Source organism: Hydra vulgaris, chromosome 13 (genome assembly GCF_038396675.1).
Source record: "Hydra vulgaris chromosome 13, alternate assembly HydraT2T_AEP".
In the NCBI taxonomy this organism is placed as follows: Eukaryota; Metazoa; Cnidaria; class Hydrozoa; order Anthoathecata; family Hydridae; genus Hydra; species Hydra vulgaris.
The window spans coordinates 19,777,501-19,791,519 of record NC_088932.1 but is presented as its reverse complement, the minus strand read 5'-3'; the positions used below and the strand labels follow the sequence as shown (position 1 = coordinate 19,791,519).

At 28.1% G+C, this 14,019-nt stretch overlaps 1 protein-coding gene across 1 annotated transcript in view; it reads right to left on the bottom strand.

Annotated features, from left to right (window-relative positions):
• The window catches only part of LOC136089329 (uncharacterized), a 62,327-nt gene that overhangs the window by 22,992 nt on the left and 25,316 nt on the right, over positions 1–14,019 (bottom strand). The window contains exons 14-17 of the mRNA XM_065815294.1: positions 7,964–8,015; positions 7,721–7,805; positions 4,876–4,944; positions 19–129 (exon numbers count right to left, since the gene is read on the bottom strand). Of these exons, the coding sequence (XP_065671366.1) occupies positions 19–129; positions 4,876–4,944; positions 7,721–7,805; positions 7,964–8,015 (317 nt within the window). The remainder of the gene's footprint in view (positions 1–18; positions 130–4,875; positions 4,945–7,720; positions 7,806–7,963; positions 8,016–14,019) is intronic.

The following is a 14,019-nucleotide window of genomic DNA, read 5'->3' as shown; positions in this document are numbered from 1 at the left end:
TAACTAAAAGACAATTACCAAACAAGATGGTTGACAACATTCAGGATTAAAAAAATAGTTGCATTGTGCACTGGCTTTTAAAACACAACTTCTTGGCTCACAACAGTTGTCACCATTTCTTTCACACATCTACAAAAATTAATTAAAAACATATAACTATAATAAAGTAAGGAACCAAAAAAAATAGAAATTTAAAATATTCAATTTATCTATAAAACTTACCAGAAAAAAAAAACAGAGTAAATAAACAAATAAAGCAACTAAAAAAATATTATAAAAATGAAATGCCGCAAAAAAATATATTGAATTAAAAAATTAATTTTTTTTATCAATTAATTTTTTTTAGCTCTTAGTGCATAATTGATAATTCGTTTGAAAACAAAGCATGCTTTGAAATTCTTTTCACATTTTGAAAACAAAGCACGCTTTGAAATTCTTTTCATATTTTGAAAACAAAGCATGCTTTGAAATTCTTTTCATATTTTGCATTATATGTAAATTGTAATGTTTTATGCAGCTATTGATTACTATTACTATTAGTAGAAATCTAAACTCTGAGAAAAAGGTTTTACTTCAACATTAGTTTTTTCGAAGGAATTGTAAATTTTTAACGTTTTTCTAGAATTTATTTCCTTAAATTCCATTGTTTTTGTTGATTTTAGAAAAATGTTTGATAATAATAATAAAAAACAAAAACAGAAGAGGAGTGCAATTTCCTTAGAAAAAAAAATTATAATTTTGGATAGTTTGGCAAAAGGAGAAGGATCTACAGCCATAGGTAAACATTTTAATTTGGGTGAATCTACAGTTAGAGCAATAAAAAAAATGAAGTGGCAGTAAGAAAATCTGTCATTTCTGGTACAAATTTGAGTGCTAAAATATGGCGGATATTGTGCCAATCAAATTTTTAATGCAGACGAAACTGGATTATTTTGAAAAAAAGATGCCAACCCGTACCTACATTTCAAAGTCCGAAAAAACTGCAAGTGGTTTTAAAGCTGCAAAAGATCGAGTTACTTTTTTGCTTTGCAGTAATGCATCTGGAGATCGAATGTTGAAACTGCTGCTTGTAAATCGATCTTTGAAACCACGTGTATTGAAAGATCTAAAAAAACTGCCCGTACATTGGATGGCAAACAAGAAGGCCTGGGTGACAACTGCTATTTTCACTGAATGGTTCAATAAATGCTTTGTAACAGTAGTCGAAAAATACATGAAAGAGAAGTGTCTCAAATTTAAATTCCTATTAATTCTTGATAATGCACCAGATCATGCAAATTTAGAGCATCCAAACATAGAACTAGCTTTTTTTCCTCAACCAGCCTTATTCAACCATTAGATTAGGGAATTATTTCCACCTTTAAGAAATGTTATGTAAAGTTCACTTTTCAATTCATTTTTGATAAACTTGAAAAAGAGCCAACCACAGTTACTGAATTTTGGAAAAAATTTAATATTTTGGACAGTATAAACCATTCTGCCTTAGCAATTGCTGAAATAAGACCACAAACATTAAATGCATATTGGAAAGCAGCTTGGCCTGAATGCGTATCAAAAAGAAATGAGTCAAATCAAATAACAAACATGTCATCAAAAATTATTTCATTGACCAAAGAAATTGGTGGAGAAGGTTTTTATACTTTTAGTGAAAACGATGTTTAAGAATTTGTGGACGAAGCCCTATGTGATGATGACATTTTGGAAAGTGTGGAATTGGTTACTATCAAAGATTTTGTAAAAAGATAATGAACCAGAAGAAGAACCTGCCCCACTCACAGAAAATTTAATTTGAGAAGGTCTCCAACTTTCCAGTAAATTAGAACATCATTTCCTTGTGAATGACAACAATTCAGAGCCCGCCTTGAAATTTCAACGTGAGCTGAAATTTTGTATGTCTGGCTACCGAGAACTTCACAAAGAATTAGGCAAATCATCAAAGGGTCTGATTACCGACTATCTTGTCAAAGTAAAAAAACCAGCAGAAATTCCTCATGGTACATTAGCATGCAGATCTGACGAGGTCATTATATCTTCTAGTGATGAAAGTGATTTTGCACCTGTCTACAAACATATTCATACATTATCAGACAGCGACAGTGATGTGATAAATATTTTACTATGTACAATTTTCTAATATGATTTCAAATTAAGTTTTCTTATGCTATTTATGTTTTTAATGAAATATTAAGTTTTGTTTATGTTATTTATTTTTTTATTTTTAATAAAATATGAAAGAAAAAATTTGATGTTATCCATTAATTTAAAAAATTTTCCATAAATTTTCATACTTTTTTTATGTGACTTTTAATGTGTTTTAAGTCATCATTTAGGTTTTATGCAATTTTTAGAGTGAATAGAACGCATCCACATTTTTACATATAAATGTATATTTACAATATAAATTTACAATATAAATGTCTTTTTTTGTAAAAAAAGTATTGAGCTCGATAAAGAGATGCAACCTTAACAGATGTTAGATTTGCAATGGATTTGATATATGGTTTCCAAAAAAGATTGGAAGTAAGAGTTAATCCTAGAAGATGGAGGGTAGATGACTCATTGAGTACATTACCATTCATAAATATAGGAAGATCTAAATTACTGCCATAATGATTGGCTGAAAAAAAGTGTTTTATCTGAATTGATGTTCACTAGCCACTGTGAGCCCCATGCTGTAGCAGAAGTGAGATCCTTTTCAAGCTCAAATACCCCCTCCAAGCAATCAGAGAGTGTTGGCTTTTTATCATGACAAGAATAAATGGTAGTACCATCAGCGAATAATGCCACCTTAGATGTGAGAATATCTGGAAGATCATTAATGTAAATTAAAAAGAGTATAGAACCCCTGAAGTTACAGTATATGAACAAGAGTGCTGTCCATCAAGGACAACTTTTATACTACGATTAGAAAGGAAGGATTCAATAATCTTAAAGATGTTACCAGATACACTGTAAGAAGAAAGCTTATGGAGAAGACCTGAATCCCAGACTTTATAAAAAACTTTAGAAATGTCAAGAGCGATGGCCTTAACCTCTCCACCTTTATCTAATGCACAATAAAACCTATCGGATACTACTGTTAGCAATTCAGCTGTAGAATGAGAAGATCGAAATCTATATTGATGATCAGAAAGTAAATTGTTCAAGATGAGAGATTAAAAGATTCAAGATGAGAGATTAACAGTTTGTTAGATAAAAAATAAAAAACCTTGCTTATGATAGGAAGAAGAATAATGGGACATTTGTTAGACAAATCAGATTGTTTTCCAGAATTTTTGAAAATAGGGACAACAGATGCCGCTTTCCAGCAGGCTAGAAAACAAGATTCTGATAAGCAATTGTTAAATAGTTTTGAAAGTATAGACGACAGCTCCGGAGAAGACTTCTGCAAGACTATAACAGGTATGATGTCCGGACTACAAGCTGTAGAAGAGTCTAAAAATGGTTTTTAGATTGTGAATTGCTGATAAACTTTGCACAAAACAAGAAAATAATATTTTTTTCTGAAATTTCATATTTCTGAGGGGTTTTCCACCATGATATTTTGTTATAAAGATATTTTTTTTTTAATTATAATTTTTTTTTATTTAATTATTATATATATATATATATATATATATATATATATATATATATATATATATATATATATATATTTTTAATTTATTTAAAAAATAATTATTTACTGAATATATTTAAACCTCGCCCTAACCTTAACCCTGACCATATCCGAACCCTCAGTCAATGTAGCAGCACTCCTACCAATAACAGGCTATAAGATGTATGTACTTGTCACTTTTCCTAAAAGTTGCTTGCAATCATTTTTTTACATAGCTTTACGATCATTCTTTACAAAAAAAATGTATTCCTACAGAGACAAAAAAATTTCAGTTACACAAAAATTTCCTCGTAATCAGTTTTTCCCAGTTAGTATACTTTTTTTTGTAAACTTTTCTCCATAAGTGATACTATAGCTGTGTATATATATATATATATATATATATATATATATATATATATATATATATATATATATATATATATATAAAACCCAAACAGGTTGGACAAAAGTTCTTCCATATTCTGTTAACATAAAAAAAAAAATTAAAAAAAAAGACCAGAAAAAAAAGAGTCAATGAGCAGCACTCCTTACTATTTAGAAAAATGAAAATGTTTTTGTAAACATGATTTAATTATACACTAAAATATCTTTAAACACTATAGAAAGTGTTTGGTAGGAAATCTTGTAAATAATGACCATCATTATCATAGATAGTTGGTGGGATATTAACAATAATTTTAAATGACAAGCAAATCATTTAATTCTATACAAATTGTTAGATCAATAGTACACTCAATAAATTTGTTTTAATGAAAAATACATTTTGACAATTGTATCAGCAATATATCGGTATTTAACTTTTTAAAATTTCATAATTATTTAGTGTTTTTGAGTGATTTTATTTTGTTCTTATTATTGATTTTTGAATAAATAAATAAAAAAATTGAATAAAATTTTCTAAAATACATATTACTTGCACATAATACATATAGGCCATATTGTCATTAAATAATTTATAATTTGCAAATATGGGTCCTGACATATAGCAATACAATACTAATTTGCTCATTAAAAAGGAAAAAAAATTTTTGACATAAATGTTATGATTAGTCTGAATATTCTGAAAAAAGCAAAAGTTTTCGATAAGCAGCCATGCCATGCAAAGTTTTCTTACTAAAGCAAAAGGAATTGCAATAATAATGATGATGATGCTAGTGTAAGTGGGGACAGTGGTGGTGATGGTTTATTTAACTTAAGAATAGTAATGGCCTGTATAAAATTATTTAAACTTGTTGCTAAAAATATTAAAAAACCTCCAAAGTTCCACAATCACATATTTCGTCAGCTTCACGAATACCATTGCCACAAACTTTTGTCAAAGGCTGAAAAATTAATTTTATTTAATTAAAAAATAAATAAACAAATTTCATAAAATATCAATATTTCTACGTGCCTTTTGCCTTTTACAAAAAAATTAAGCAACTATATAAAATTTGCTAACAAAAAAAAATTTAATCATTTTAAAGTTTAAAATGTAATAAAAAAAAGTTACTACTGAATAAAATCATTCTATTTCGCAAGATAATTTTTTTTCTCTCTCTCTAATTATAACACTTTAGCTGAAGCATAAATCTTGAGAAGCAAAACTGCTTCACCAGCTAACTCTGAGTGTATTTGTAACTTTTAAAAAAATTCTGTAGCAAAGCAAATAGCAACTATTCAACATGAATTACTTATTGTTGGTAGAAAAGTTTATTGAATCCCCTCTATAAACAAAGCAAAAAATAAAATTTTAAAGTAGCTTGGTTAGGGGTTTTTATATTCTTCTTTGGGTATACTTCAAAGTAGTATACTCAAAGATTGTCTACCCAAAGTACATCCAATCGATTTTGGCTTGATTACCCAATCAATTCTGGCTTGATTACCCAATCAATTCTGGCTTGATTACCCAATAGATTCTGGCTAACATAGAGTCAAAAGTTATTACAGAGAAATTTAAATCAGTGATTTTTTATTTATTTATTTTATGTATAACAAGTTTCATACATATTTTCATTGATAAGCAACCTTTTTAACACAACCCAATTAAATAAGGTCTGCAATTAAAAATATTTTAAGATTATATATAGATATTTATAAATGTATTTATAGATAGATAATAACTTTTTGTCTTTATATATGAACATGTGTAAAGACAAGAAAAAATTCTCTTCTATTTTTACAGACAAACATCTAAAAACTTTTCTACCAACCTACTGAAAAACTATAACAAAAATTTAAAAAATAACTTTTTAGATTATTAAACATTTTAAACTTTGAACAACTTGGTTCATCTTGACTGCTAACCATAGTTATCATGGTCTACCTGGTAAAACAAATAAAAATACATATTTGTTAAATCTAGATTTCCAAATACAAATTCAAATACAAATATTCATATATTTGTATTTGAATTTGTATTTGGAAATCTAGATTTCCAAATACAATTATTTGGAAATCTAGATTTCCAAATACAATTATTAGATCAACATTCTCCATTTACAAATACAAATATTTGTACTTTAGTTTAAGAAACAATATAAAAACAAGTCTGATAAAATGGTCTTCTAAATAGAAGAATAAAAACAGGTGTTGTCGCAAATACCAACTAAAACAAATTATTATTTATTTTAGTAGTAAAGATTAAAAAAAACGAACGGCTTGGTATTTCCTGAAAAAACCTTGAGTAACCTAGTTTATCGAAAAAACACATTTTAATCAAATACAAATAAAAATAAAATATTTAAGAAATTGTTTAATCAAATACAATACAAATACAAATATGCCATATTAGCTTATATTTACCAAACAAAAATACAATTATGCATTTGACCCCAAATTTGCCTACAAGGTCCCAAAAGTTAGTGGACTCAAATATGAATGGTAGCTTAAGTTTTTCAATCTTAGTCCACCTTCTCTTTGGGTGTGCACCAGGTTTTCTGGAATTTAACATACAGCCCTTTCTTTGGCCCATTTGTCTTCCCTGCAAAACCTCCATAATGTAAGAATTGTGCACCTTTAGCATAAGGTTTCTGCAGTGACACCATAGAAGTGGAATCTTAAGAACCCAGTTAAAAATAACATTTGCTCCAGAGTATATTCTTGTATTAAACAATGTTATGTTGCAACAAATACCAAAAATTTGATCTACTATGTCAAAGTCTTTTAGAAGACTTAAAATTGATTTAACCTGGTCACTACCTTTGAAGCTTGCTGACTGAATAAAACCCAGCAGTATGTCATAAATTTCATCCATATCCGGTAATATAATGCTGACTGCTATTTTTTTATGGAAACAGTTATGTTTAAACCTTATTTATCTGTTTTAGCCACTTTTAAAAAAGACACAGAGTGTTTTTCCTTTAAAAGTATTAATAATTTTTTGATTTTTTAGTACCTAATTTATTTTAAATTTTATTCAGGACACATATTGATAGCAGTTTATAACTGAAATGTATATTCTGTTAAAATATTTATTATAATAAAAAAAGTAACAGACCAGCCAGATCACCTGATTTCCAACTAGCCTAAAAATATTGGTTTTCCAAATCTTTTAGGTAAAATGAACAGCAAAAATGTAAAATTGTGGGGTTTAAATATAATGTAAAAAACTCAAAATTTATCAAAAATTTAAAAAATTGTGGTTTTACATATTACTGAAATTGAGGTCAGAATTTGTTTACTGTTACATATGAACTCAGGTGACACAAGAGAACGGAAAAAAGTTGCAAAAATTATTTTTTTTTGGGACACCCTACTCTACATATTTCTGTTGAACTCCTTAAGAATGAGTAAAGGTCTAAGTAAAGCTCTGAAAATATGTCCTAACTGAATCTAAATTATATTTATTGGACAGCTTAAGTTTTATATTAAAAACCTGTTATACTATTGTATAAATATATAACTATAAAAATATATTATTATATAAATATGTTTTATTTAAATATTTAGAACATTTAAATAAGACATATTTATATAATAAAATAAAAAAGTATTTTGTATGACCTATTTTTATAATAATATTGCTAAACATTTTGCTAAATAAACAAAATTGAAAACTGTTATCTAATTTATCGTTATTTGATATTTTATTATATAAATTTATTTTACTATACATACAGCAAAAGGGTAATTAGAAAGACATGGATATTGTCTTTCTTTAAACACCTTCATGTCATCATTTGAAAAACCTAGTATGCTTGATCTAATAAAGAATGTTAAAAAAAGAATTAAATTATATTTAATTAACATAATTACTTTATGAATAAAATAGCAAACAGAAAAATGCATTAAAGCACCATTATATTTACAAATCAAAAACTATTTTAAAAACAAAGTAATATTGAAATATAAAAAGCTTACGATCTACCACCCATAAAGCATATTTTGTTAGGTGATAAGCAGATGGTACCATCTTAAAAATAACACAAAATAACATTTATAATACAGTTTTAAAAATTTATAAAATAAATTGAATGTTTCAATTAATTTTTCAGATTTTCAGAATAAGTTTTTCTGTATAATATAAAACAATCCTTACCATCAATAACAAGCATGCTTAAAATAATATATATATATATATATATATATATATATATATATATATATATATATATATATATATATATATATATATATTTATATATACATATATATACATATATATATATATATACATATATATATATATATTTATATATACATATATATACATATATATATATATATATATATATATACATATATATATATATATATTTATATATACATATATATATATATATATATACATATATATGTATATATATATATATATATATATATATATATATTATATATATATAAATATATATATATATATAGGGTCATTTCGAATAAAGCGAGCCAATAAAACTAAAATCAGGGTGTATTAATAACTATGTGAGATATCTTAATACTTCTTGTACTAGAAAACTCTATTACAGATACCTAAACTATGATATAATGTAAAGTGAGCCACACTAATATAAAGTGAGCCAAGTAAACTATATATGATACATAGGAAAGGCTCGCTTTATATTAACAAATTTATAAAGTGAGCCACTATTATTGGTAAAGCGAGCCAATAGCTTATATGATTATTCTAAAGTGAGCCATTTAGCTTTTATTTCAGACAAAAATTTACAAAATTGGAAGTATTATTACAAATAATATTTACTATATTAATATTAACTTTATTACCTACGATATAGTAAACTGGTATTAAAAGTTTGCAAACATTAACCTCAAATGCATACAATGCAAAAAATTTAAAGAAAAAAAGCAATATAAAAATGTCAGCGACTAGTCTAATAAAAATAATACTGCTAAAGCTGCAGATAAATGATGCAGTACAAAATGCAAAATATCAAGTCTTAACTAGAGTTAATTTACTTAGTTGTTGTTTGAACACAATCAGCACATAGTTGTCCACACAAGGTTATTTCGATACAGCTCTCATGTAACCAATCACGGCACGCGTCACACTCAATCCATTCATCATCAATGAGAGGATCAGTTGCTTCACCATATGCAAACCCACAATATTTGCAAATGTCCTCTTCTTTTTGTTTCTTTTCTTTTTTGGATTCTTTCTTTTTCTTTATAACCTTCTGTTTAACAGTTTTCTTCTGTTTCTTTTCTTTGCTGGTCTCTTTCTCTTTAGCTGCTTTTTTTGTTATTGGTTTGGTTCTTTTTTGAATAAATGCTACATTTTCTTCTGATGTCAATTTATAAGATGGTGGTTTCTTACGTGGCCGACTGCTTTGTGGTCGATCTCTGTGTGGCACTGGCATCAAGTTTTCGAAAGACACATCGAGGTCTGCTTGTTCAATTGACACAATTGCATTTTCATCAGTGGTAGGTAAACAAGTACTACCAGCAATATCAGTATTGACATGTTGCTCATGCTGCTTATCTAGGCGAGTATTAGAATTAGATGCATTAATATTATCTTTATTAGCTGTATCAACAAGTTTAGCATTAGAACTATTTGAAATATCTGGCAATTGCATTTCATTCAGATTAATTATGTCAACGGATTCGGTCACAGAAATCAACTGCAAATTCATAGCTGCATTAGGTACAGGTGGCTGTTCAATACTCGATCGCAGTGGCAAACAAGAATTTTCAATATTTGACAATATATTGGGCTGAGAATTCGAGGCTGTTGAATCTAATTTTCTTTCTGTAATGGTGCTTGGTGCAAAAGCCTCTTCAGGAATAGCTTTGGCATTAAATGGAAACAAGCCAGTAGCACGATAGCCAGCCTGAGCCAGCTCAACAGTCATCGATGCTTGCCAAGTTGGTGTAAACAAGCTAAAAAATTCCTTTTTTTCCAGTTTACGGCCAGCATTCTTTCGTGTAAACAATCTCATGCCCTCATTCCACTTTCTCTTAAATGAACCAAAAGGCACACGATCCAGCGGTTGCAGCCAATGAGTAGTATGGCTTGGTAATGCAAATACATGAATATTGTTTGCTTTCATTAGGTTTAAAAATTCAAGGTTAAACACATGTAAATAGTGATTGTCCATAATTAAAAGATGAGGTCGACCGTTTAATAGTCCTAATCATTGTAAATTGTTGACAAATAACTGTCCAAATTCCATAAACAAGTCTTTATTTATCCAGCCACTATCACTTGCTTTTACAATAGCACCAAAAGGAGCACCATCTTTCCAGCCTTTGCCAACAGTTTTTCCTTTATGAATGATCATAGGTGGTATAATATCGCCAAATGCATTTAATGCTGCCAAGACAGTAGATGTCTCCCCTCTTTCTAATGCAGTAAGATTATAAGCAGGTTCACCAACAATTGCCACAGCTTCTTCTGCCTTGTGAATATTCATCACACCTGTCTCGTCCACATTCCAAATGTGCCTAGGACTGTCTTTTATATCCAGTCTTTGCACTAAGTCTTCATACAAATCAAAACATTTCATAACCTGAGTTTTGTTCATACCCATTGCTCTTGCTGCAGACAGATTCTCTGCCTTTTTTGTGCTTATATCAGGAAATCTGTTCAAAAATCCCTGAAACCAGTAATAACCGGCAATTTTTTTTAATTCTGAAAATCCTTTTATTCCTTTAGCATCAGAATAAGCATATGCAATTTCTCGAATATCTTTGCGCGACAAAGGAAACCCTGCTCGTGCCATTTTTCTTACAGTCTCTGCTAATTCTTCTTCACTTTGTTGTGAAAGAATTATGGGTCTCCCAGAAGCACTTTCCACTTTGCTCACTTTTCCTGACAATCTCCTCCTCAAAGTTTCATATGACACATTCCACGCTCTCGCTATCAGCCGTATTGACAACCGTTCAGTTGAAGGTTTTTCTTCTTGTTTTCTGTATTCTTCCATAGCACCAGCCATATTTCCTTTTTGCCATAAATTTAGTTTTGTGCCTGCATGACTTTGAGGGCTCGGCAGTTTTTTTGGACTTCGATGTTGTCCTCGAATTTCCGGTACCAGCTCGGACAATTTTTGTTTTCCTTGAGATTTTTGGCTTCTTCGGGCCGTGATCGGTTGATAACGTACCATTCTGTAAAAATATCATAAAAATTCCAATAAATTAACAATTCATGTGGGTCAAAAAGCAAAAAAATTTATAATATTTTTTACATTTATTTATTATTGCAATTTTTGGAAAAGTGAGCCAATGGCTCGGTTTACCTGAATGCCCTTGGCTCGGTTTATCTAACAGTTATGCAAAACCGAGCCAGGTTGAAAATTCGATTAAAAAACTTTATCATCGCTCAAATACATATCAACACTGTATTTTTTGAAATAGTTTCTCATATTACTAATATTACAATCATATTTACTATAAATAGTGTCAAATATGAAATACTCACTTTTCTTAATTGAAGCTATACAAAATATAAGGTCTTAAAGCAAAAAAACGTTTTGTTACTACTCGAATGATTATAATTATACCACTGCGAAAATAATTGCTTAGCAACTGTTTTTAAAATATTCATTAGACTTTAAAATGAATAACTAATATTAAATAAATTGTTATAAATCGAAAGCATAATTTGATTTCGTAAAATTGCAATATTTAGGCGACCAGCTCGCTTTATCCGATGGCTCGCTTTATCCGAAATGACCCTATATATATATATATATATATATATATATATATATATATATATATATATATATATATATATATATATATATATATATATATATATATATATATATATATATATATATATATATACTGATGACTAATGCTTACCATTTATGGTATAAAATAATTTTTAACAGCTCTTTATGTTTAATGTTGACAAAATTAAGATCACTTTAAAACTAGAATGCTTTTTATTTTTTAAGTACTAAATATTTTAATTATTAAAGAATACTTTTATTTTAAATATTGTACTGTTTTTAATATTTAATATTAAATATTTTAGGTGATAAAACATCAGGGAATGTGTGCACATTGAACATACACTCCTTGCATAGAACATGCAGGGAGCCAACATACATTGACTGAGGGTTTTGGGTTGTAGAATAATTGCTTAGCTTATAGAAACTTTGACATATTATAAACTTATTTAATTACCTACTTACTTATATGCTGAATTCTAATGTGAATGTAATTTTTTTATTTCATAGGTGAACTAATACAATATAATAAATAAATACTGAATTAATATTGATTTGACATTTGCCTACAGGGCGCAAGCTAGCTTATGGCACCAAGTATACCAAGTATAGTAGAAATGTACTTCCTGTCATCAATATAATCTAATATCTGTCATGCCTATAGTAATATGTATATATTGTCTTTCATATAGTTAGAGGTGTCTTACTTACTGTGTTAGCTCACCTGTAATTTACTATTATATTATATTATGTACTATATACTATATTGTGTCTAAACCTAGCTAATTGTTTGTTGTGTTCTGTCTGAAACTCTGGGGCATTCCACTAAAACAGATGAATGAAGCATCATTTAGAGTATGAGCCCCTCTCAATGACATCAAATTTTATCAAATCTGAAGACCTACCTAATGAAGATTCTTATCATTAAGACACATAAACCATTTTCAAGGCACCTCTGACTTCTCTCTGAATATCTGGTTGGCATGGCCATTTTATATGACAAAGTGTCAGCATTAATCAAAGAAAAGATGGTACAAAATCTACATTAAACAGCATTGGCAAACACCCCTTCGCGTGTTAAGTTAACAAGTAAATCCCAACAGTTAAAATCGGAGGATCTGGTGACATTTAAGTAAAGAAAAGTTTCATAGATTCCTTAAAAAACTACCAGAACAGTGGATATCTGATCCAGTCTTCAAGAAGATTTATAAACTGGCTGAACACATGACAGTTGCAAATGATATAACTGAAAAGATGATCAGTCTTGTTGAGAAATAAAATGCCTCACTGACAAAGAACAAGTAACAGAAAAGTTTATACTTCGATGGGTTGAAAACCATCACAAGAACTTACTAACTCCATCAAAGACATTACTTATGTTGTAGATTATCCCTTGCAGAACAATTTATTTAAAATTGTAAAATTTTAAAACTTATTTCCTAAATAGTTTGCTATTTTTAGCTACATTTTTGAATTACAACTATTATTTTATATTACTTCCTAAATTTACTTTAATCTTACATCTTTAAGTTTTAATGTAATAATAGACAATAATAGAAACTATTTGTCATAACCTAAAAACTGTTTGAAAAATTGGGTTGAACTCTAACTATTATTTGTTTTATTAAGATTTTGCACAATTGTTATAATCATAACAAAGAAAAACATTGTGGATAACAAATTTAATTTTTTTTTTTTTTATGTACTTTTTTAGGAGTACTTGATTTTGTCACTTTTGAAGACAAAAAACCATTAAAGGGCCACAAACGGAGAGTTTAGATGTTAAACTACAAGAATATATATTTTACATTCTTTACACTTTTTGTAAAAATGTCTTTTTTATAATAACTTTTTTAAATAATTTTAAAGCATTTTTTCAAGACTTAATTGCAGCATTTTTACAAGCAAATAAAAGTAGCAGTAGTTAAAAAAATAAATATTTAAAGCTTTCAAAATGTTTCAAAATTAAAGGAGTTTTATCCTCATAAAAATTCTTCAACTTCTTAAATTTATCCTTAACAAAGTTTTTATGTTATTTAGTAATTAGATACAGCATTAGTTATAATATTTATCTAGTAAGAGCCCGGTTACTAAGAGCTCTTTTTTTAAAGTTAAGTTTTTTTAAAGTTAAGTTTTTTTAAAGTTAAGTTTTCTTTTTTTAAAGGCTGATAAAAACTATGCAATTATGTTACAGTTTCGGTAGCACCTTTTCCAAATTGACTGCTCTTATGATATAAACTTTTAATCTCTTTTGAAAGCAGTCAAAAACTGCCAGATCACTGCTTA